General features: G+C 33.6%; 2 protein-coding genes across 2 annotated transcripts; both read left to right on the top strand.

Moving 5' to 3' along the window:
• The first annotated feature begins 17245 nt into the window (after positions 1–17245).
• LOC140438598 (uncharacterized) lies at positions 17246–19897 on the top strand. The gene has a single exon (XM_072528258.1). The coding sequence runs from the start codon at positions 17246–17248 to the stop codon at positions 19895–19897; it is 2652 nt and encodes an 883-aa protein (XP_072384359.1).
• Positions 19898–20088: 191 nt separating this feature from the next.
• On the top strand, positions 20089–21501 carry LOC140438596 (uncharacterized). Its single transcript, XM_072528257.1, has one exon. The coding sequence runs from the start codon at positions 20089–20091 to the stop codon at positions 21499–21501; it is 1413 nt and encodes a 470-aa protein (XP_072384358.1).
• Positions 21502–27107: the final 5606 nt, after the last annotated feature.

Genomic DNA, 27107 nt, shown 5'->3' with positions numbered 1-27107 from the left:
ATAATACCATACAACAAACAGACACAAATATCTGGGACACGAGATCAAAATAAGCAGAGACAATCAAACACATGAAATACAGAGGCGACTAGGCCTGACATGGACAGCATTTGGTAAATTAAGCCATATTCTAAAAAGTTCAATTCCCATATGTCTCAAGCGAAAGGTTTATAACCAATGTGTTTTGCTTGTACAAACTTATGGAGCAGAGACTTTGACACTCACGCGAAAATCTGCGAATAAACTCAGAGTTACACAACAAGCCATGGAATGTGCAATGCTGAACGTAAGCCTTCAAGATCACATAACAAACCAACAAATCAGGCAAAGATCAGGAGTTTAAGACGTCATCGAAAGAACCACGACGCTTAAGTGGAACTGGGCAGGGCACTTAGCCAGAACACAAAATGGACGGTGGACAAGACGTATTATGGAATGGAGGCCCAGAAACTATAAAAGAATCCGAGGACGACCACCGACTAGATGGACCGATAATATAAAACGTGTAGCGGGAAACTGGCTACAAGCAGCCCAGTGTAGAGAACACTGAAAATAACTGAAGGAGGCCTATGTCCAGCAGTGGACGCGATTGACTGATTGATGATGAAACCATAATGGGGTGTTGCATCGTCCTGCTGGAACCAGACAGTTTCATGCTGTAGGATCGGATCTATTGGATTGGGATATAAGTTAGCCAACTGAGGAATAACATCGTCTCTTAGCATGTTTTAATATTTTTCCGCTGTCAAATTACCATCTACAAATATAGGACCAATAATATGATCTCCTATAATATCTGACCAAACATTCAACTTTTGAGGATACTGAGTGTATGTCTCAAGTATCCAATGAGAATTCTCCGCTGACCAATATCTACAGTTTTGTCGGTTTACCTCTCCCTTCAATGTAAATGTTGATTCATCAGAAAAAAGAATTGTGTCAAGAGCTATTTTATTTGTGACAATTTTATCCATCATTCTTTCGCAGAAATCCATTTTACGATGTGGATTGTCTTCTGTTAGCTCCTGCACAAAAGTCAATTTATATGGATGAAGTTTTTCTTCATGGAGACACCTTAGGATAAAAGAGGTTAGTCTTTGTATGTGGGTATATTTTATTTTATAAAAACCCTTAAAAGGGCAACATTACAAGCACGAACGTTTTCGGAACAACTGTTCCATCATCAGGTTAAAATACAGGTTACCATGCCTGAGCCACCAAAATATTTGGGTAAAAACCCTTTAAAATGAAATGTGTTACCAAAGATTGTACATGATGTTGATAATATTATATGATGTTTAATATTTTAATTAGATTTTACTTCAGGTAACATACACCCATGCTTAAGTGAGTTCCAGTGTCCGGAGAGTAAACCTCTTCAAACGGACTTCGGCTGGCAACTGAAGTTGTCAGCCGAAGTCCGTTTGAAGAGGTTTACTCTCCGGACACTGGAACTCACTTAAGCATGGGTGTATGTTACCTGAAGTAAAATCTAATTAAAATATTAAACATCATATAATATTATCAACATCATGTACAATCTTTGGTAACACATTTCATTTTAAAGGGTTTTTACCCAAATATTTTGGTGGCTCAGGCATGGTAACCTGTATTTGAACCTGATGATGGAACAGTTGTTCCGAAAACGTTCGTGCTTGTAATGTTGCCCTTTTAAGGGTTTTTATAAAATAAAATATACCCACATACAAAGACTAACCTCTTTTGTTATACGTGGTATACAGCCAGCTACAGGAATTATTTTCCTTGTGGACCTTAGGATAGTTGTGTGACACACATTATTTTGAAGTACAATTTGACGTGAACTTGACGTTGGATTCTCTGCGACACTTAACATAATATCTACTTTCACCTCATCTTCAATAAAGTTCGGTTTTCTTTTTAATAGTTTTAGATGTGAAAGTTCTCTGAATTGTGCATACATTTTAGACACAGTACCTTGTGCAATATTGGGCAGCTGAGGATATCTCTGATTAAATAAGTTTGCTACTTCAACTTGACTTCTACAATTCTCCCTGTAACCGATCATCATTAAAATCTCAATTCGGTGGGTCTCAGTTAAATATTTCATTTTTATTTCTGTAAGAAATTAGTTTTTAATTGAAAATTTATTATTTAATGTAAAATGTCAACACACCAACAACTGATTGATAACAATCCACATTATTTACCGATTTAGTTTAATTAGCAGACTATCTAGACAGTTTTTGCCTATTCATGACAAAAAATGTTAACACGGTTACCAAACAGAAATTTTCCTCAATATACTGACAGTTAGAGTGGAAGTGTATTCTCTGTATTTAGCTAATTTAAAATAATACCATAACACGTGATAAATTATTAATTTTAAAATTTCACCTTGTATTATTCATTATAGACCCTACATGATATAGTTCGTTGAAATCAGGTTGTTAAGAATCTTTTAAAAACATAAAAATATACAGGGTGTTTTATTAAAAATAAGGATTATGGACTATGCTAGACTTACGTGGATCACCCTGTACATTTACATTTATGTTTACATAGCGCACATTTAAATTTAAAAGTTAACGTATCCCAGAGTTTTTTATTATTTTCTATAATAAGGACACAAACAATTTTATTCCATAAGTGGTTTCCACACTGTATGAAAAAATTATTGGTCTTCCAGTAACAATTTAAAAATTATTATATTGTTTGTAAGTTTGAAATAACAGTAGCTTTGGAAAACGATTTTTGGGTATAAAAGTGTTTTTTATTTTAACTTTTTTTATGTTAAAAGTAAAAGTCTTTACCTTTGGTTATCGGTATTGGTAATTAAAGAATTACTGTATCTTTACTAAATCTCCTAGTTTATTACAAAAAGTGTACCTACCTTTGTATATCTTTGGAATAAAAAAATTGTATAACTTTTAAACTGATTTACAGATCGAGGACAACTTTGATGATTCTAATTGAGTAATAGTTTTTTAAAGCAAACTAAAATTTGATTTAATGAATGAACTTTGTTGCTAAATAACGTTGTTTTTAAAACTTTGATTACCTTCTTGTAGAGACTGGAAACTTTTTTCCGTTAAAGCGCCAATTATATTTTTTAAATCTACGAAATAGTCTAAATAAAAAAGAGCAGCTTTCAACCACGTTCTCTATCGTGTTGAAACGGGTTTTGTTGGAAGTAAAAAAATTTAAGGAATACTTTTTTATGCTTGATATTAGGGAGTTTACAAAAGGAAACTTTATTCTAATTTCTTGCGCAACCCTGTTCATTCCATGTGCTAAACAAATAACGTGTATTAAGTTGGTATAAAAGAAATTTAAAGTTTTGTCCTGCCTTGACCATATATGGCGCAGCATTGGATAAAAAAGCAACAATTTATGGCTAGGAACAGCTGCAATAGGAAAAAATTTTGATATTTTTTCTTGTACAAGACGTGGTATTGTTGCAGAGTTGGTTTTTTCTAATTACTTGCATATAATTTAATAGCATTTTGATAAGATCTGATCACTTAGAACACCAATCATTAAATGAGCGATATACCTTCCTGACGAATCAGTGGTTTCGTCAACACATACGAAGAAGCTATTGTCACTAATATGAGTTTTTATAATATCTGTTACTAAGTAGTACGAGTTTACATAGTTTCCCTTTAGAGACCTTTTACTGGGAATATTCAATTTACAATATTTTTTTAAAAAATAAGTTAAGTTCATCGATTAATTTTGAAAGCGGTATATTTAAAGAGATTAATGCACGGCACAAGTCTTCAATAAAAGTATTTTGTTTGTTTCCTTCTTTCGAACTTGACCGATAAATTTAAAAACCGAAGCTAAATATTTTTCTCCAGATTTAGTTTTGTCTTTTTTGTCTAAATGTGACGCAGTTCTAACCCGTTGATCTATCTAAAATTTCCTTTCTCATTACATCTAATATATAGATTTAATACCAATAAATAATAGATTTTTAATATAAATAACTGCAGTTAAAACCGATTTATTTATAATCCTTAACTAAAGGCATAAATAGAAGAAATTCCAGTTCAGTAACTGCACGATTATTGCATGGCAGTCACTGATATTTCAGAAATAGTTATAATATTTATTTAATAATAAAAAAATACATAAATAGCTATTGGTATTATATTAAAATTTAATTATATTATTTTATTAACGTTAACTGATGCAATCACTAAAATATTTTAAATAACATATCAAATATAAAAAAACGACTTAAGTTCACCGATTTAGTTTCCATGAGCAGCAAAAAATAATTCGTGAATAATGTTATATTTGTGCAAAGATCCAGCGGATGGACTATACTTAAGTATAAATAAATACCTTTTTAATGGTAAGTGAAAACTAAAAAATCGTGTTTTTCGAACTAAATTTTTAATAATTTAAAAAATTTCCTTTAGCTCATTCATGTGTTAACCTTTATATTTGTGATCTCAAATGAATGAAAGGTTTTTTGTTATATCATCCTATAGAAAGAATTCACTTACTTCCGCAGAACTTGCCTATACATGGAATGACAAAATCTTCATAGACGTCCAGTGACAGCATAGCATGTTTATTGCGAAGAATCGCATTCTGTAGCATCTCGCAATTAAAAATACCGAAGTGTGCACGCATCCGTACTCAAGCCTTCATTGGCATCCTGAACTAGATCTCCATGTCTAATTTGTAGTGGAGAAAAACAAAATATTTCCATTAATACGGTTCGATCAGGTGACAAGTGTAGTTTAATCGTCATTTTCAGGAAGAGAGGAAGCAATAACGCCGGCCTTCTTGCGAACGGCGAAACACGCAGAAAAGAAATACTGCAATTCAGCCTTATTGATACTGCTCTATTATTGCCTAAAAAGGAGTGAAAAACAGTAAATTTTAACTTTGAGATGTCGTTTATAATTCAAAGAACGCTTGTCGGTTTTAAAATTAAAGGCGAAAGGAAAGATAAAAAATAATTGTGACTATTAAACCATTTTAAGACATTCTTTCATTAGGATGAAATATGTTTAAATTAATAGGTATGTACCATATAACAGCTTACTTACAATCATAACTAAAATAATGTAAAACAATATTTAGAAATTAATATCAGCTAAATATGGTTTTTATTTTAGAAGAATAAATCACTCCGCTACAAGATGTAAAAGACAGAACCGGAAGCATCCATTTTGTAACTACAGATCTTGATTTATTCGACAATCTAGCAAACTATGTTCATTTTATAAAAGCGATTTAGTACCGAACTATTTCTAGAACCCATTTATTCTTTAAAAATTTATATATTACCACCTTGGATATCTCAAAAAAATAAAATAAAAATGGACTATGTTTGTAAACAGATTTTAAATATTCTATATTTTTTGTGTGATAACGTCATAAAGTTAGTCAATGCCTATGGGCGTTAGATGGTGTCGTTATTGTTAATCGAAAAGTTGGTTCCATATTTTGAACGATATCACATGCATCCTTTTCAATTTCTGGGATTGTTCCGGTGAAATAGTCATCTTTAAGTAGCTGCCGAATCTTTTGCGGACCATCAAAAACACTGACCTCTTATTTTTTCAAATGAGAGGCTGGAAAATGCCGAAATGGGATACTCAAATCAGTCTTCTTCAATTGGCAAGAGTTTTTTTTATGAGACTTGATTGAATCAAACGTTTCTTACGAGCTACGTTGTCCCACATACACAAAAGCAGGGATATTGTATATCCACGTTGCTGTCCAAGGAGGAAGCAGATTATCATCATGATATTATTGATAGGTTCTTCCAAATATAGTGTTTCTGGAACTACAACTTTTGGGTACACGTAAAAATGTAGCGGAGAAAGTATGCACCTCTGCCTTATTCCTCGTTATATCTAGATTTCATCTGGTATTTGGGCCATTAAATTTAGGCAAACAAGGCAAATCGAAACTGCGTAACCAATATCTACCTTAAACATTCTAAAAATTCTGTGAAGTGTTATAAACATATATTAAGAGTGTGGCTCATTAAGCTGATGGCACGATAGTCACTGCATTTTTTATCTGATCAATAATCATTAGTAGTTAATATGTTGAGTTCAAAGCAGTTTTTTGTCAAGTGTTACACCAAGGTATTTGAATTCCGAAACAGTTGGTATAACATTCCCCATAAGGATAAAATGTCATCTTTAATAGGGAGTTTTTTAGAAAAAAATACTACAGCACACTTTTGGTACGAAATAGTGAAAACATTTTATAAAGTCCTTTTATCAAAATTGTACATTAAATGTTTTAGTTTAGTAATATATTCGATTTACGTTTTCTTCTGTAAATAGATGACAATATCATCAGCATATTGTAAACAAAGAATAATAGGGCAATACCAGGCTGGTTTCAGAGGTGGTAAATCAACAATTCATCACATTTCAACCCTGAGATAAATTCTAGAGAAAACACTGGAATACGGTGTAGACACGCACCACATATTTATAGACTACAAGGCAGCCTACGACTCTGTAAATAGAAGAGAATTGTTTAGAGCAATGATAGACCTAGGAGTACCAAATCAGTTGGTAAGTTTAACCAAACTAACCCTTGAAAAAGTTGAATGCAAAGTACGAATCCAGGGGTAACTCTCTGAACCTTTTAAAACAAATAACGGGCTACGACAGGGAGACCCACGTACGTCACAAATCACAACTACCGGTTCAATATATATCAAATCTGTGCAAATCTTAGAATATGCTTGTCATCAGGTGCCACCAATCACGCACCTCGATGTGCATCGCCCTTCCTTCTGGAACTTATAATTAAATTTAATTGGTTGAGAAATGAAAAAGTTTCATATAAAAGTTAATTTATCTTTAAATATGGGACATTTTCGGATCTCAAGTCAGTGTATAGTGTGGTTTTACCCGTCTAGAGTAGCTCCCTAGAGCACTTCGCTCGAAGGGCTCTGCAAATTTTCTAAGACTCTGAAGCTGAGTTTTTTTCTTCTTCGAACCCTGTGTTTTATTTCCACCAAGTAAATAAACTATAAAGGCATTGTCTTTTTTAAGACAATGCCACAATAAGAGCGTACCGGCTAACTACGCAATATTGCAACATATTGCGCAATAGTTAGGAAAATTAATAAATATGGAAACTTGCACCAAGTTGCTAACACATTTTCATACGTTTATTAATTACACCGGAGACGACATGCTGATGATATCAAAATTGTTTGGAGAACGGAAAACGCAGCACGAGAGACGTACGTAGCATTAAAGGAAGCGGCTACAAAAATGGGTTTAATAATAAACACCAATAAAACAAAATACATGAAAATAGGTACGCAACCACAAACACTACGGCCACTTGTTATAGAAAATGACGTCATCGAAGCAGTTAACGAATTTGTATACCTGGGAACGCTCGTCAATACTGAAAATGACACTACCGCAGAGATAAACCGCAGAATTTGCACGGCTAATAGATGCTATTTTGGGCTTAATCTCCTTTTTAAATCTACAGTTATATCAAGAAATACAAAAGTAAAACGCTACAAAACAATAATAAGCCCAGTCCTAACATATGGTTCAGAACCTGGACTTTAACAAAAAGCAATAAAAACATGTTAGGATGTTTCGAAAGAAAAATACTAAGGCTCATCTATGGAGCGGTAAATGAAAATGGTGTCTGAAGAAGACGATACAACTTCGAACTCTATAGGATATACCAGGAACCAGATATCCTAAAACACATAAAGATAGGACGTCTGAGGTGGGTAGGCCATGTAATGCGGATGGAGCAAACCGACCCAGCTAGAAAAACGCTCCTTGATAGACCTATTGGTCAAAGAAGAAGAGGAAGACCCAGAACAAGATTCCTAGATAACATCGATGAAGACATGAGAAATATGGAAATACGTGATTGGCGGAGGAAGGCGATGGATAGGGACGACTGGAGAAGAATTCTTGGGGAGGCTAGGACCCACACAGGGTTGTAAAGCCAAAATGATGATGATTGTAAACAAAGAATGTTGGGAGACCATGAATTATGCAAATCATATGTGTACAGATTAAGTACAAGATCATTAATCTCCTTTCTAAGAGACATATTATTCGTAAAAATTTTATTTAAAAAAATTGATATCACCTGTAAAATATTGTTTTTCTCAATTTGCAGTAAATTATTTGGTGGTGCAATAAATAAAAAGTTACTTTGATTGGATCTTGTAGACGAAGCTATTTATTATAATTCTAGAGCAAAAAATATTAATATAAAACGTATTATTATATGCGAACCCTAACAACTAAATGTTCGGGCAAACAGAAATTTATTAAAAACGTTTATCTTTACAACTTTGCTTATTAAACCAAAGAACGAGATTAACAATACAGAGAACCGTCACCGTTTTGAAGAGTAAATTAGGTGAATAAATTATGGGATAGTTTCGACCTTCGCTTGTGTAAATCCTTATTACAAACGATACTAACAAGACGATGTAAGCCCACTTTAAAATAGTAATTTCTTGAATTGTCCGAAAATTGTTGTCACCATGTTATGCTACATTTTCGTTTATTTGTCGCCAACGCTGCAATTCAAAATTAATACAGACCGAGTCATTTCAATATTTTGTTATTAATGGAAAAATTTAATGTAATACTAATCTCGTTCTTTGGTTCAATAAGAAAGACCGTGAAGATAAACTTTTTTATTAAATTTTCGTTTGTCCGAACATTTAGTTGTTGGGACTCGTATACAGATCACAACATTGTTTTTATTGACCATACAACACAATATCAAACGATGTGACTTGTTACACGTTTTCACCTCTATTTCATTTCACAGTAGGTACCAATTGCCGTAATTGTCACAGTGGCATTAAAAATTTTAAACGAAGTTCTGACAGAATAAACAAATAATTAATAAAATGCCTCTTATGTTGTATATCGTCTAAGAAAACTTGTAACTTGTAACATGGTATTTTCAGGGTCATTCGATACGCGAAATAATTGATTTACTTATTGTTGCTTTCAAAAATAGGACTTCACCAAGTGCTACAACAGTTAAAAATACCAATAAACATTTTAAAACTTCTTGATGTATAAACAGTTGTAAAAAGTGTCATGAAGGTAATGAACCACGTGTTAGGCCTGTCGATGAGGAGCGTCAAAACAGGGATATTGATTTTGTGCTTTTGTGGAAACTAGTGAACCCTGCAATAGTGTACAAATTGCTAGGGAAGTTAACGTGAATGCTCGAACTGTCCAGCGAGTTCTCAAAAGAAATGGGTATCACTGTTTTTAGATACAACCAACACAAGAACTGTTTCCGGAAGGTAAATTTAGGCGGATGGAGTTTTGTGAATTTATGTTAGATAAACAGAATAAAAATGTATACTTTTTAAAAATATTTTATTTTCATTTCATAAAAAAATAATCCATCCGTTGCAAGGTATTATTCTCGGAAAAATAAGCACCTCAGTGTTGCGGTGCGAACGCAGCATCCGCAAAAGTTAAATGTTTGGGCTGGGATATTAGGCGACCATATTGTCGGTCCATTTTTATCGATGGAAACCTAAACGGGCCCAAATATTTACAACTTTTACAGAATGAAATCATTTCGGCAGTTCGACGCCATCCCGTTAATTTTCAGGAGGTTTATTTCCAACAAGATGGGTGTTCGACTCACAACTCTAGAGCAAGTATTGACTTTATCAATCAAACGTTTCCTGATTGACTGATAAGTACACGTGGTACAAATAAATGGCCCGCTAGATCCTGTGACTTTGCGCCTAACGATTTCTTTTTTTTTGGGGTTTTCTCAAAGAAAACATTTATAGGCATCAGTTTGAAAGGGCCACAAACCTAGTCGAATTAAGGGCAAAAATATTTCATTTCTCTACAAGGATTACACCAGTCCTACTTCAAAATATAAAGAGAAATCTGTATGACAGATTTGGTTACCGTAATTTCGGGTGAATTTGACTCTCTTTCGAAGTTTGAACGTAGATTTCAGTATTCTAAATACATAAAAGTATATTTCTTAATTTATTTGTATTTGAGTCTTTAACTACTTTTTTACAAAATTACACTAAAACACAATGAAGCGCTTACTTTATTACAAAAAAAAATAAAAATGTGGTGTGCAAAGTCACCCGCTGGTGTCGGGTGACTTTGTCTCAAGCTACATTTTTCATTAATTCTCTGTGATTATTAGTGTTTGGGCTTAAGTAACCCTACAAGATGAATAATAAATAAATATTTTATTAGTTAAAAAAATATTTATTTAAATTTCAAACAAAAAAAAAACTAAAACTAAAATGAAACTCTACATAGGACCCTCGGTTTACAAAGAACATCATTTTTAAACAAAAAATGAACAAAAAAACAATTTACAAGTTGTTTTTAAATCTGGAAAGAAATATCGGTTATGTCCAAGTTCCAATGGCTCTGTGAAATCAATATTACCCAGGTGGTAGGATTTTCTTACGTTGACTTCGGGCCATTGCCACAAACTTCCATTTTGCCAAGTTTTAAAGTACTTATTGGCACTCCGAATTCTATTGTAGCTTTTCTTGAGATAGGACTCCATTTCTGATAGCTTCTAGAGCTCTTTCTACTGTGTCTGCCGTGTAATTTCCATAATTTCTACTACCAGCAACACGTTTGTATTTGAGGGCATCTAAAAAAAAGTCGTTAGTTCTATACAGTTAACAAACTCTGCAGTTGTTACAAGGCTAAATTCAAATTAAAAATCAGCATTTACTTACTTCAATTTAAATATAGAACCAACGAATAACCAAAGTCCAACATTCAACAAACTGGGCCAAAGTCACCCGAAAACCGTTAAATTCTGTACCACTTTGCAAATAACAACCGACCTTCACAGGAAGAATTCACAGATATTCAATGTGCAGCTATGCAATTAATCTTACTCTTGGAAGTATTATTGGTTGCCAACCAATTTTTACAGTCAAGAAATCTTACGTAAAATGGCTATATTTTAAAAATTAATTTTTTTCTTATTATAACCAGTATTACAGTGATTTATTAAAATTTTCCTAAAGTTAATATGGTACTGATGGTGAGTTATAATGAAATTTACATGATAATATATTGTACATACGCACTAGTTACTAAAATATCTTTTTCCCAAAATGAGCCAAAGTCACCCTGGCGGTCCAAAGTCACCCGAAATTACGGTACTGTTTAGCACAAGGAGGTGGAATATTTGATCCCTTATTTCGTTAATCTGCTTTCCTAATTTTTATTTTTTGTTAGGTTCATTTTACGAAGTTTGTAGGTTCTTAATTTGGTAGTATTTTTTATGTTTAAGTTTATAAGAATTTTATTGCTTGTTTTTATTTAAAAGTACAAACGATTTTTATTCTGTTTTTTTCTTCTTCTTTCTTGTCTTATTATTATAAGCTTTGTCCATAAAATTTGTACAATTTTCAGTGACAATAAAGCATATTACTTATTTATTTATATTGCTATTAAGGCTAAAAAATAACCAAAAAAATTAGTTTTAGAGCATTATAATAAATATACTCTAGAGATGGGATTACAATAAATCTTAATTCCTATGGTCAACAAAACAATGTCGTTATCTGTATACCTGTATCCTAGATTAACATCAAATTTTATTTTATAAAACCATATTCTAAGTTGTTATTAAAATTTAGGTTACTTTTATTTTCATTAACATACTTTTTAAATGCTAAAAGTTAATTTTGTTCAGGAGTTTATGAAACTTATTTTAATAATAGAAGATAAATCTTGAATGAAACGTTAATTCTGAAGACTCCTAAAAGCAAACACAGATGCGTTTCCAAATTGGTTCATTACAATTTGAAAACGAACAACAATCAAGGTATCCAATTTCAAGTGTCGATTCAAAAATTCCAGCCATTGGATAAACATACTTCTACAATCTACGACAAATGGTATCAATGATTTACGTAGTGCGCAGCCAGACAGAAGTGGCCCGGAATGAAAATAACACTGATTGAACAACACTGATGAGTATTGGTACAGGCATTCTTTACGCATTCCAATGTCATTTTTGTTGTAACGTCTCTATCAAAGTCGTCTTAAACTAATATTTTCTGTCTGGTTTAAAGTACTTTCACGTAATACCAGTTAAAAAGAAAATTTAAAATTTATTTAAAACTATTCAGATACTGAGGATATTATATTGAAATTTTCATAATAAATTAAGAACAAAATAAATGCCAGGCAAATAATAACCCGTAATAACCCTATTGTATAAAAAATAGAGAGACCCAGAATTCTAAATAATAAATATTTCTTATGATGTAGGGTAAAGTTTTCTAATTTTTACCACTTTTCAAATATCAATTGTATTACACATGTTAATAAATATTTTAAAATTTGATCATAAAAATTATTTACTAAACACTTTTAATATTCCAAAAAATCACAAATAATATATACATGGTAACAAATTGGACCATTAGCGCTATAAATTGGACCGATGTTAAAATCTATATTGAAACATGAGAAACGTGTTAAAAAATATGTATTAACATAACATAAACTAATATTCAACGTTTTGTAACTGATAAACTTACCCTAAATGTAAAAAGTGTGTATTGTCATATAATATTATGAATCTTAATCTGAAGTTTTACAATTTGAACCAGAAAATATCTTCGTTTTTAACTATATATTGACACATTTAGCAAGAAACCAAATTTTACATTTAGACATTGGATTATTTCTTCGACTGATTCAGACCCATATATCAAAATACCAGCAGTTAGATTTCTTCTTGTTTTTACGATGCCTATCCGTTCCGGATGTTGGCGATCAACATGGCTATCCTAACTTAGCTTGCTGCTATTTTGAATAGTCCGGTTGTCCATGTATCAAACCACTTTTTTAGGTTTTAAAGCCAAGATATTCTTCTTCTCCCTCGTCCTCTCTTTCCAAATACCTTGCTCTGAAGAATGAGTTGCAACAAGCCGTATCTTTGTTCATTCCTCACAACATGGCCAAGATATTCTAGTTTGCGCTCTTTGATGGTGTTAATAATCACGCATTCCTTGCGTATTCTACGTATAACCTCAACATTAGTCACACGATCCACCCATGAAATTCTTAAAATACGTCTGTTACACTACATCTCGAATGCCTAGAGTTTTCTTAAAGAAGCTTCGAAAAGTGTCCAGGCCTCTACTCCGTATAATAACGTAGAAAATACATAGCATCTAATGAGAGAGATTTTGGTAGCAAGTGGTAAATCGTGACTTCTGAAAAGAGACTTTATCATTATGAACGCCGATCTCGCTTTTCCTATGCGTTGTTTTATTTCACTGGAGTGATCTCATTGGCTGTTAATGTTGGTACCAAGGTATGTGTAGCTGTCCACTCTGTCAATTGGATGTTGGTTAACCAAAAGCTGTGTATTTAATATTTCGCGCTTACTGACTACCATGTACTTTGTTTTCTTGGTATTAAGATCAAGTCCGTGTTCTCTACTTATATCTGATATACGCGACATTATTCTTTGCAAACCGTCCAGACTATCTGCAAAAACTACTGCGTCGTCGGCATATCTAATGTTGTTTAGACGTATTCCATTGACTAATACGCCTTCTTGTAGTTCGCCTAGCGCTTGCTCGAAGATATATTCAGAGTATATATTAAATAACACCGGGGACAGAATGCATCCTTGCCTCACTCCTCTATCTATGGAGACTGCCTCTGTCAATTGGTCATCCACTTTAATATTGGCTGGTTAGTTGTAATATAAATTATAGATGATTCTTGTCCCTATCATCTAACCCCACTTCTTTTAAGATGTTTATAAGTTTAGCATGCTTTACTCTATCAAATGCCTTTTTGTAGTCGATGAAACAAATATACACATCACAGTTAACATCTCTGCATCTTTGCATAAGCACTTGGACAGCGAATAGAGCTTCTCGGGTGCCTAAGGAATCGCGGAATCCAAACTGCGTCCATGATATTTGTTCTTCGCATTTTTTATATATTCTGCCATGTATCACTTTCATGAACGTGTTAAGTAAGTGGCTCATTAGGCTAATTTTTCTGTAGTCTTCGCATGTCTTGGCATTTACTTTTTTTGGTATGGTCACGCAGGTCGACTTTAACCAGCTTTGAGGTATTTTTCCAGTTACGTATATGTTGTTGAATACAGTTGTTATCCATTTTATTCCCTGTTCATCCATAAGTTTTAGGAATTCTGCACAAAACTCATCAGGCCCTACCGCTTTACCATCTTTAGTTCTTTTAATAGCTGACGTGACTTCTTCAATGGTATGCGGGGGTCCTGATTGGCACTCAGTGTCTTCAATAGTATTCTGCCTTTCATCTGCAAAAGTTACTTCCACATAATACTTCCAAGTGTCTAGTTTTTCTTCCACAGTTAACAGTTGTTTGCCTTGGTTATCTGCCAAACACCCAACTCTACTAGGTTTGTATTTTGTTATTTTTTTTTCACAACTAATTTTTGACAATTTTAAAGTAGTTTTAAGCGATTTTACTTTAGATGCCTCAGCTCGTGCTTCAAGTTCGTTTTTGCACTCAGAACTAGTCAACTCAGCTGCGTCCTGCGCACGGCAAACTTTTGATGATTTTTATTTCTTTATAGGTATCGGTGAAATATCCTAAACTGAAATAGTATTTAGGGAAGTTGATGCTGTTCTTTTCGTTCGTTCTGCCAATGGAATATTATCTTTTTCATTAGAGAATGCTTCCGGTTGGGATTTATGGTTAGAGGTTGATGCACAGTCAAACATTATTAAAGCTGCAAAATCAGTTAGTTTAAAAACATTTTCATCTATAGGCCAAATATCACTAGCACGAAACCTGTGCATTTCTCACTGTTGCAGCAAGCCCATAGGCATCTACAATTATTCCGGAAACCTGAAATATTGATACAATTCGTCGTACAAATCCTGCAGCTCTTGCCAATAATGTTTTCTCTGGCTGCCGTAATGATACTCCTTTAGGTCTTAACATGAAGCCAAAATACCACTTCTTGTCTACCATACGTTTATCTATGTTGAAATTTTGTTTCAAATTATTTCTTGTTGCCAATTCAACAATTCAAATGCCAGCTTGCGGACGTCTCGTATTCCCATCCCGAACATTCGCTTTTCGAAAATCAAAATATGCTTAGCTAATTATTCTGCTTCAACTTCTTTGTTCAATACGGTAAACCTGCCCATTTTGTTAATTAACAATTCCTATATATATATATATATATATATATATATATATATATATATATATATATATATATTTAAAAAACTATTTGAACACCAATATAGAAATTTCTGTACAATTAATTTACTGAATCTAATACGTATGACGTATGATTCTTATTTTTTCTATTTTCTTAACCTAATGTGCTATTAGAAAAGAGATTGCACTTGTTTTTCTTTGGGAACTAATTTTTTAGAAAGCAATCTTAAATTTTTAAATCAAGAACGTAATCGTCATAAACATAATTTAAAGATTGAAATGTATTTTCCCATCCTCTTATGATTTTATTCGCTTTTTTTCTGGTAATGACCCGTTTCCTTTATATCTACCGCTGAGTCAAATTATAACAACGGTAATATGTATGTCAGGAACGATGTGAATATATGTATTTTACTATTCTACTAGTAATAGAAAACTTTAGAAGTTGACTTCTTAAAAATATACTAAAAAATAAAACAAAAAAAGTAGGTAAGGTTAGGTTAGTAGTATTTTTAATGCAGTAATAATAAAAATGAAAAAGCTAGAAAGTGGTATTTACCTATATATATATATATATATATATATATATATATATATATATATATATATATATATATATATATATATATATATATATATATATATATTATTATTATTATTATTAATATATATATATATATATATATATATATATATATATATATATAAATATAAATATATCCAGAATGTCGGTTAAGTATGGAATAAATTCAATATTTCCTAAATGAAAAGCCTTTTAAAAAAAAACCTAATAAAAAAAAATTAGTTAGATAAAAATAAGCTAATTCCAAAACAGTATAATACTGGGGGTCAAACGGATATAATTTAAAAGAGTTAAAAGATATGCACCTAGAAAATTAATATTTATTGATTTCTAATATTAATAGATTATGAAAAAATTATAATAAATACTTGAAAGGAATTCAGTAATTAAAACACGACTTTATCTTAAATGTTCGAATTGTAGCCCTTTTTGTATTTGACAGTAACTCAAAAGTTGTACAAATTCTTGTAGAACCTTGTTTCCGGTTCGTTGAGAAATATTGTTTATTTTGTTGCGTAGCGCAACCTAAAATTATGATCCAAATGACGAACACCCTTTTTTAAAAAATACTACTTTTAGTTTTAAGTCGAGTTGTACCCGATAATGCACGATAGATGTTGCATATACTCTTTGCACATAATTGCGAGATTATCACGTATTCTCTTCTCAATTTTATTAGAAAAAAAAACATTAATCATTGTGTCACTGTCACATTTGATTAATTAATATTAATTCGCTCATTTTTCAACACACAATGTTCAATTAACGCAAAATAAAGTTTCTCAAGTAGTAAGATGTTTTTTAAAGTGTAATACGGGAAGTGTGATCGCCAAATGTAAGGTAACACATTTTAATTAATTAATAGATATAATTAGAACCAGATCGAAGGTACTGCCCCAACAGGCAGTGAGCAACACGTCATCAGGAGAAGATAAAATCCCCCGGTGTTCTACATGTCCCTAACGAGCCGGATACAGCAACTGTTCCCGTTTATGTAAAGCTGGAAGCTGAATTTTCATTAATTATAGCACGAGGGCGATCATCTCTCGTTTCTGCAAAGGCGTTTTCACGCAGTACTCAAGATTTTCTCACACTATTCGTAAAAAACATCACTCGCTTCCTCATTTCTTCGCAAAGAAAAGACATAGTTTTTATTCTCTCATATACACACATTGGAGTTTTGGCGGTTCCAGGATCCAAGGTTGTTCTATTAGCGCCGGGAGGCCGGTATATCGACATCGACACTTGCAAGGGATAAGGAGTTTATGTGAACTCGCGGTTGGACTTAATGTGCGGTTTGATCATTTATTGTAACTTTTACGAATTGTTTTTTGCATCGTCGCATGTCATTTTATTTTTAGATTTTAGATTCGCAGTGATTATAAGTAGATTTTTATGGTAATATTATTTAGTTCATGATACTAAGTATCTCTTGTTGTATTTAAAATTTGTATTATTTTTTCTCACGTTCAAAATGACTGATGTTGCAAAAATTATAAAATTGAGAGGGCATACTAAAGCTTGTATTACTAGAATTCAAACATTTGTCTCAAAAAACCAAAATGTAGTTTTAGATTGCGGTCAATATATTGCACGCAAAAATGTATTAAATGAAACTTATCGCGAGTATCTCAACCTACAAAAGGAACTTGAATTAGAAGATTTTAATAAATATTGTTCAGATAGAGACATAGTTGAAGAACAGTATTATAATTTAGATTCATATTTGTACGAGAAAATCACGCAATTATCTGCAAAACCAGTTCAAACTCAACCTATTGTAACAAATGTAATACCATCTGTTTGCACAATTCAAAATGTAAAGTTGCCAGAATTAAAAATACCTTTTTTCTCGGGCGAAATCTCAGAATGGCCCAGCTTTTTTGATGTTTTCACCAAATTAATAACAAATGATAAACAGTTATCTAATGCTCAAAAACTTATTTATCTCAAATCAGTGTTAAGGAATGAACCGTTAAAGTTAATTGACAATCTAGAAATAATTGATTCCAATTTTGAAATTGCAATACAAAATTTATGCAATAGCTTTGAAAATAAATATTTAATAGTAAACAGTCATTTGAACAGTTTATTAAATGCTCCACTCATTACAAAACCCAATGCACATGCTCTAAGGGATTTCTTAACTCAAATTAAAAGCCATCTCGCTGCCTTAGAAAACCTCAACATCTCGAATCAACTCACTGATTTAATTCTCATCAATCTCTTTACTCAAAAATTAGACTATAATACTAAAAGATCATTTGAAACCGAGCGTAATATAAACAAACTCCCAAGTTTAATGGAGTTCCTTGAATTTATTGAAAGAAAATGCAAAATTCTCGAAAATCTTGTTCCTGAATACTCTCATTCTCCGAAACAAAAACAACCTTCTCGTTTTACTTCTCTTAACACAGTTCGCAATAATTTGCAGTATAGTAGTAATAATCAGTATTTTAAATGTTTCTTATGTCAAAATAACTCCCATAAAATATACACTTGCCGGGAATTCTTAAATATGTCTGAAGATGAGCGTTTTCAAACGGTCAAGGCAAAGAAAGCGTGTCTCAACTGCTTGGCTAGTGGTCATTCAGCAAGCTCATGTACCTCTGCGTCAAATTGCGCTAACTGTAACAGGAGACATCACACATTGCTCCACTTCTCTAACGCTTCTACTCATAACTCAAATAGTTCTCGTTTCAGAACAAATCAAGATTCTCGTAGTCTACCCACTAGAAACACTCATTTCCAAAACACTCGTCACTTTCAAGACTCACAAGAAAATCATAATTCTCAAAATACTCGTCAGTCTCACAATATGCATGATACTCCAAATTCTCGTACTCACTCTAATGTATCTCGTGATCCCAATACTCAAAGCGAAACTTCAAGTTCACCTGCAATCCCACGAATAGCAAATCAATCTCAGTCTAATGATGTCTACCGAGCATCATCTCTCTCTACACTCTCAGGCAAAAAGGAGGTTCTACTCCAAACAGCATGTGTTACAATTTATGATTCTCATAATAATCCCGTTAAGGTTCGCTGCCTTACAGACTCAGCTAGTCAGCTTTCGTTTATCACTGAGGAATTAGCAAGTCGCTTGAAATGTATTCCTTACACAAAAAGTCTTCAAATTTCTGGAATATCCGAAATCTGTTCGACGTCGAATAAAATGGTGGATTTAAATATTTTCTCAAATGTTAATCCCACAAAACATTTTACACTCTCTTGTGCGATTCTCCCAACCATCACTTGTAAGCATCCTCAAATTACATTGGATTTTAATGCTCTCAAAATTCCACCAAACATTCACCTAGCTGATCCAGAATTTTGTACTCCTGCCGAAGTTCAAATGCTGCTTGGAGCAGATGTTTATTTCGACTTACTTACGTACGGGTTAATAAAATTAGGCCCTAATCTTTCTACCTTAACAAATACTCATCTCGGTTATCTTGTAGGTGGAAATGTACCTCAATCATCTGGGTCAATTGACTCATATTCTATACTTAACATTCAAGAAAATACTCAACCTCGAAATGAAGTATCCTTGTTCGTTCAAACTCAAAATACCGATTCACTCGTACGGTCGTTTTGGGAAATAGAAGAAATCTCGTCTTCTACTTGTACTTCAAAAATCCTAACTCCTTCGGAGCAACAAGCCGAAGATATTTTTAAATCGTCACTTAAAATATTATCATCTGGTAGATTCCAAGTAGATCTCCCTTTCAAATCTCCCAACGAATATAAAAAATTGGGCGAATCGTTTTTCCTCGCAAAGAAGCGATTCCTAAACCTCGAACAGAAACTGATCAAGTCAGATCAATTATACGCACAGTATAAACAATTTATTCATGAATATATTGCACTTGGACATTGCAGATATGTGCCTCTCTCCACTCGAAATATTCACTCTGATTTAAAATACTTTATTCCTCACCATTGCGTTTTAAAGGATAGCGTAACAAATAAGTTGCGTGTTGTCTTTGATGGCAGTATGAAAACTACCTCAAATCTAAGTCTTAATGACATAATGCTTCCTGGTTATACGGTACAACGTGGTGTGCAAACTCACCTGAATTTCTCGCAGGTATTTCTCATATCTCTAATGAAGCTAGTTATGTAATCAATCCTGAAAATAACACGAACAAAATTCTCGGCCTATGTTGGAATTCTCACTCCGATCATTTTTCAGTTCTTGTGCCAAAGGTTACCGTTAAGGATACCTATACAAAAAGAGAAGTTCTTTCTTTAATTGCTTCCATTTATGACCCTATCGGATTGACTAACCCTGTAGTGGTATCTGCTAAATTAATTATGAGAAAGATTTGGTTAGAAAGGTCGAATTGGGATGACCACCTCAGTCCAAATTTGCTTACACAATGGAATCTATTTTTACAAACACTTCCTCACCTCTCCAATCTCAAGATTCCTAGGTTGCTGCAAAATTCTAGCAATGTAACAAGTACTCAAATACATGGGTTTTCGGATGCAAGTCTTAGCGCGTATGGTGCTTGCGTTTATTTAAGAACATCACATGAAAATGGCTTTATCTCTTGCAATCTAATCTCCTCAAAGAGTCGTGTTAGTCCTGTAAAAGTTGTGACTCTTCCTCGATTAGAACTTCTAGGAGTATTATTACTCTCTAATCTTGTTACGAAGATTCTTTCTGTCTTGATTCCATCCCAATCTCAGATAAATTCTGTCAATTTATGGACAGATTCCGAAGTCGTCCTCGCATGGATTAATTCACACCCTTCTCGTTGGTCTACCTTTGTAGCCAATAGAGTAACTCAAATTCAAGAACTCACCTCCAACCATACATGGAGACATGTACGATCGAAAGACAACCCTGCGGATATATTATCTCGTGGTGCTACACCCTTGCAGTTGCTTGATTGTGATCTTTGGTTTAATGGTCCTCAATTTTTGTCAGATCCACACTTTGATTTCAACCTCTTTGTATATAATGGTCCTTCGAGTATTAATGTTGATGAACTGCCTGAACTCAAAAGGGTTACTCATCTGATCAGAAAACCAGATTCACAAGTGTATGATACCCTCTGCAAATTTTCATGTTTCACTCGACTTCAGAGAGCTTTTGCATACTGCATTCGTTTTATTCACAATGTAAGAGCTAAGTCTCATAGACGTACAGGTCCTCTCACTCCAAATGAACTCTCTAGTTCTGAGTTAATGATTATCAAATTGACCCAGTCTCATTTCTTCAGTTCGGAAATCCAATTTTTAATGGATAATCGTCTGCTTAACGATAAGTCTATTCGTAAATTGAATCCCTTTCTAGGTTCGTCTCAAATGATACGAGTAGGCGGTCGTCTTCTCTTTTCAGATGTTTCTTATGATCAGAAATTCCCTCTACTGTTGCCCTCAAAATCACATATTGTCAATTTATTACTTACCCGAGAACATCGAAGACTTCTACATTCTGGCCCTCAAAATACACTGTCCAATGTTAGATTGAAATTCTGGCCTCTTGATGGTCTTCGACAAATCAAACGTATAATACAAAATTGTCTCACTTGTTACCGTTTTAACGCACAAGTCGCTTCCCAAATCATGGCTAATCTCCCGAGGGAAAGAGTTCAAATTGCACGTCCATTTATAAACGTTGGAGTTGATTTTGGTGGTCCATTTCCAATCAAGACCTCTAAACTCAAGAGAGCTCCCCTTAATAATTCGCTCATTTTTCAACACACAATGTTCAATTAACGCAAAATAAAGTTTCTCAAGTAGTAAGATGTTTTTTAAAGTGTAATACGGGAAGTGTGATCGCCAAATGTAAGGTAACACATTTTAATTAATTAATAGATATAATTAGAACCAGATCGAAGGTACTGCCCCAACAGGCAGTGAGCAACACGTCAGGAGGAGAAGATAAAATCCCCCGGTGTTCTACATTTGGATCATAATTTTAGGTTGCGCTACGCAACATATTTCTTTACGAATTTTTGTTTTTATGTCTTCAATATTTCCAGGTTTTGTTTTATAAACATTTTTCAAATGACGTTACATAAAATTATCTAAAGGATTGAGGTCTGGCGACCTCCGTGGCCATTCAATATGTCCACGTCTTCCAATCCACCTGTTCGAAAAATTTTCGTTTAGGTACCTTCGAAACTCTACAGCATAATGCGAAGGCGCACCATCCTGTTGAAACAATAAACTTTCATTAAAACCTCCAGGATTAAATCTACTGGGGAATAAATTAACTAAAGTAGGTACAAGATAACCCCTTAAAAACTGAAGATATGCTGGCCCATTTAAATTACCTTTGAAAAAGTAGGGTCCGATGATTATATTTCTTACAATGCCAGCCCATAAGCATCAGAGATAAGGTTAAAATTTGAGTAGTGGAAGCAATTTAATATGCATCAATAATAAATATCCTGACCCCTGAACCCTGAGTATACTAGGGCTAAACAAAAGAACGGGTGTTTTCAGAAAGCGAAGAGCTAAGTAGTGTCGTATTTTCAATGTCATAACAAAAAAATAAATAAACACATATACCTTGATAAAAAGACGCATTGTGTATGTATATTATATTTACGAGTAATCACGTAATTATATCACGAGTAAGTACGAAGGAATCGTCATAATCGTTGTCTTCCAAACGACGCAAATTTGCATGGTATTAATATTCAATAAAATAATATAAACGAGAATAAACAGTACATTAAGTCCCGACTTTCTCGATTAACACTAAGATTGCTCAATGCAAATCCCAATAAATGGTCCATAATTTTAATTATAGCTGGTTCTTCAACCATATCTAGTGTTAATTAATACTTAATATTACTATATACTACTTTAATTATTTTCTGCGTTTGTGTGTGCCACACCGATAGAAAGCTGGAAAAACCAGTTAATAGTCTAATTTATAAGACTTTGCATGTCTTAAGTTGTTTTATACAGGGTTCACCACTCAAAAGTACCACCCTGATACTTAGCAATATGGCAATGATTTTGTAAAAGTATTAAGGTGGATTACGGTGGATTTTAATTCCAAATGGGTCATCTTTTAACCCTTTCAGCTCCGGTGACGCGTACGCGCGTCCAAATATGACTAGATTAGTGCCATCGACGCGTAAGCGCGCTTTGTGTATCTTATATATTCAAACGAAATTATTTCTGTCGGCAATGGACCTAAAGTTTCTTAATTTTGTGGTCACCTCAGTAAAGGTTAAAATTATATAATTTCGTGCTTGGTTTTAGTTCATGAAGTTTGGCATCTAATATTTACATAGCTATAAAATACTGCTTTTTCAACTTTAACTAACTATTTTTGCTAATGTTAATTTATATTTAAGATGTAAAAATGAAATAAACTAATGATTTCGGGAATTACCCTAATGAACAAAAGAAGTAGGTAATGTGTTTTTTGGGGAATACCCTAATTTTTATGTATTTACCAAATGCTGTTATTGGAAATAGTTATCATTTTACGTTCATCGTCTGTGGATATAAGCAGTGATTATTTGTAAAATTAAATTAAAAAATGTCAAGTAAAGATGAAAATCCCAGTTGCTCGGGTATAAAGAGGAAATGGGAATGGAAAAAAATATTGACAGAAGGGGAACTACTTCGTATTTTAGACGAAAATACTGATAATGATGATGATTTTGATGCGTCCAGTGATGATAATTATGTAGTAGATGAAAGTGATGACGATGATGTGGTACCAGATACTGTGCCAAGGGTAAGTATGTTTTAAAAATTTTATTCAACACTTCTCACTAGAGGTATTGTTTTTAGGATATAAATACCTCTGTTGCAAATAATGATGGAACAGATATTTGGGAGGAAATTCCTAATTCGATGAAGCAGTTTCATTTTACAAAAATACAACAATTGCTAGTTCCTCTTCCTGGTGAAAGACCTATTGATTATTATAGAATGTTATTGACGAATGAATTTTTGCAACATATATGCGACCAAACTCATACGAATGCTGAAAGTATATTTTTGAAAACCGGATTTCAGGAAAATTCTCGAATAATCCAATGGAAACCTATTACACTCAACGAATTATGTATATTTGTGGGAATATTATGTCACATGGGTGTAGTTAAAATGCCCAGATTTCAAGATTATTGGAAAAAGAACGACCCCTTGTTTACCACACCAATTATCTCCTCCCACATGAGCAGAAACAGATTTCTGCTTATATTGCGATGTCTACATTTCGTACAATAACCATCAGGTAATGAACCAATACCTGATGACAGAATTCATAAGGTCAGGACTTTAGTTAATTTTTTTAATGAAAGACTAAGCAAACTGTATTATCCAGGACGGGACTTGAGCTTGGACGAATCAATGATTCTACATCGTGGGCGTTTGAATTTCAGACAATACATTAAGAATAAAAACATAAATACGGAATTAAACTTTGTATGATGACAGAACCTACCGGTCTTTTTTTAAACTTTATGGTATATACAGGAATGTACGACGATGCTGGCGGCAAAGGTCACACCGAAAAAGTTGTTTTTAAACTATTAGAGGGAAAATTAGGTGTTGGTCATTGTGTTTACATAGATAACTATTACAACAGTTTTACTTTGGCCAAAAAGTTGCTCGATGAAAGAACTCATTGCACCAAAACATTAAGAATGAATAGAAAAGATAACCCAACATAATGTAAAAAATGCTGCACTTCAGAAATCAGAAAGTATTGCAAGATATTAAAGCGGCAATTTAGTAGGTAAATGGAAAGATAAATGAAATATTTACTATATATCAACAGAAGTGCAACATGGTATGCAAGAAGTTGTGACAAGAAGAGGTAAAAAGGTTTTTAAGATAAACGCAATTGTCAGATACAATGACAATATGGGGGGTATAGATCGACAAGGTCAAATGCTTGCCTATTACCCCTTTCAAAAAAAGACGGTTAGATGGCCAAACAAAATTTTTTTCCAGATCATACAAATGATAATGGTGAATTCCCATATTTGGTATAAAAAATATACGGGAAGAAGAGTTGAGCTGTATGAATTTCGTTGTCTGTTATTAGAGATATGTTGTTTCCAAATAGAGTTTCTAGCGTTGCATCATCTCTCCCAGAAAATCAAAATCATATTGTGGAGAAACGTGAAGTCAAGAACAAAAAAAGTGGTATCATGTGTAAAAAAGTGTAGAAAGTGTTACGAGCGTGGTGTACGCAAGGATACAATCTATGAATGTAATTCTTGTCCAGAAAAAGCAGGCTTTTGTTTAGACTGTTGTACAATAACTCATATTTAAAAATGTTGAAAGATTTTGTAGTTTCCAATATTTTGCCTGAATTTTTATTTTGTTTTTCTCTAAGTAATAAACTCTTTTTGCATTAAACTTTTTTATTAATTTCCGTCTTTATTCCAAAACAATCACTTTTACTCTTACTACATTTACAGACGCTCTAGCGCGTCATGAAGCATGTATGAGTGTATACTATACTGCAGTGCCCACGACGCGCTAGTGCGTCTGATTTTTTCTTACGTCGACGTATAATTAACTATTTTTTTATGTAATTCAACAGATATAATTATGTTAAAGAAAATTTTATATACTGGCATCACGTTGCTGCTTGGAAATATTAAAGAGGGGCTGAAAGTGTTAACGATATAGATGTCTGTCGTTTGTCAATCCTCTTCCTTTCAGTACTTCAAGTACATCTTTAAAAAGGTATTTTTCTGGAAGATTTAGGCATCAATGATCGTTCTTTTCATATGAATAGTCCAGGCGGTATCTGTTTAAAATAACAGTTTTTGGATATGACGCACATAAACACAGTTTTTTTCATAAATCGCTCCAAATTATCATTACAAATAATAATTTCACCATACGTGAGTTGTAAAATGTGGGCTCAAAATATGAAAAAAATTTGATATTTTTTTATATACACAATAAATTCGATATTCGATATTCAATGGCTGTTTGGTATGTGTTTAAGGGAAAACTCTAGAATCTTCATCAGCCTAATAACGGCAATGATATCGATTTAAATTCTTCTTCAGTGCCTTATCCGGTCCGGATGTTGGCGATAATCAAGGCTATCATGGTTTTTTTGACTGCTCTGCGAAACAGCTCCGCAGAGGTCATCCCAAACTATTGTCGGAGATTTTTCAACCACGAGATACGACGGCGTCCCGGTCTTCTTCTGCCAAATACTTTACCCTGCATAACGAGTTGAAGATTTTGATATTTTTCTTCGTTCCGCATCACGTGGCCGAGGTACTCAAGCTTACGTTGTTTAATTAAATTAAGCACTTCTTTTCCTTTTGTCATGCGCTATAGGACCTCAACATTGGTGACATGGTCCACATAAGATATTTTTAGTATCCTTCTGTATATCCACATCTCGAAGGCTTCGATTCGTTTTTCAGTGGCTTGCGTCAGTGTCCAGGCTTCAACTCCATATAGTAACACTGGAAGAACGTAGCACCTCACTATCCGCATCTTGGTTCCCAAACTGAGATCACTGCAGCACAGCAAGGATTTCAACTTAATAAATGTAGACCGTGCCATTTCAATTCTGGATCTAATCTCTTGAGCGTAGTCCCATTGTACGTTGAGGGTAGTTCCGAGGTAAGTGAATCTGTCGACTCTCTGGATCTCTTCGCTACCTGCCATTAGTGCCCCGGGATCTAAATTTGTACGGCTGACAACCATGAATTTATTTTTCTTAATATTAAGGTTTAGTCCGTATGTTACGCTCACAATTCGCACTCGGTCTAGTAAGGCCTGCAAATCGTTTAGGCTGGTTGCTAGTAACACAGTGTCATCGCCGTAGCGGATATTATTGATGTATTCACCGTTCACTCGCATTCCCATGTCTAGGTTTGTGAGGGATTCATTAAAAATCTCCTCACAGTATATATTGAAAAGAGTCAGCGATAGCACACATCCTTGCCTTACTCCTCGCATGATCTTCACTTGGTCAGTCAGCTGGTCTTTGACCTTGACTTGAGCACGCTGGTTCCAGTATAAATTCATGATGATCCGAATGTCCTTCTCATCCAATCCTACTCTTTGTAGTGCGGTGACCATCTTCTGGTGCTGACAACGGTCAAATGCCTTGGCGTAGTCAATAAAACAAATATAGACATCAGAACTGACATCGCGGCATCTCTGAAGTAGGACTTGTAAGGTGAAAAGTGCCTCACGTGTACCCATGGAATTGCGGAATCCGAATTGCATTTCACCGACATTTTCTTCGCATTTCTTGTAAATTCTGGCATGTATGATTTTAAGAAAAATTTTAAGTGCATGACTGATAGTTCGGAAATCTTCGCACGTTTTCGCAGATCGTTTTTTTGGTAGCGTTACAAATG

This window comes from Diabrotica undecimpunctata, chromosome 4 (genome assembly GCF_040954645.1).
Source record: "Diabrotica undecimpunctata isolate CICGRU chromosome 4, icDiaUnde3, whole genome shotgun sequence".
In the NCBI taxonomy this organism is placed as follows: domain Eukaryota; kingdom Metazoa; phylum Arthropoda; class Insecta; order Coleoptera; family Chrysomelidae; genus Diabrotica; species Diabrotica undecimpunctata.
The sequence above is the reverse complement of the archived record's forward strand: the minus strand, read 5'-3'. Positions and strand labels throughout refer to the sequence as shown.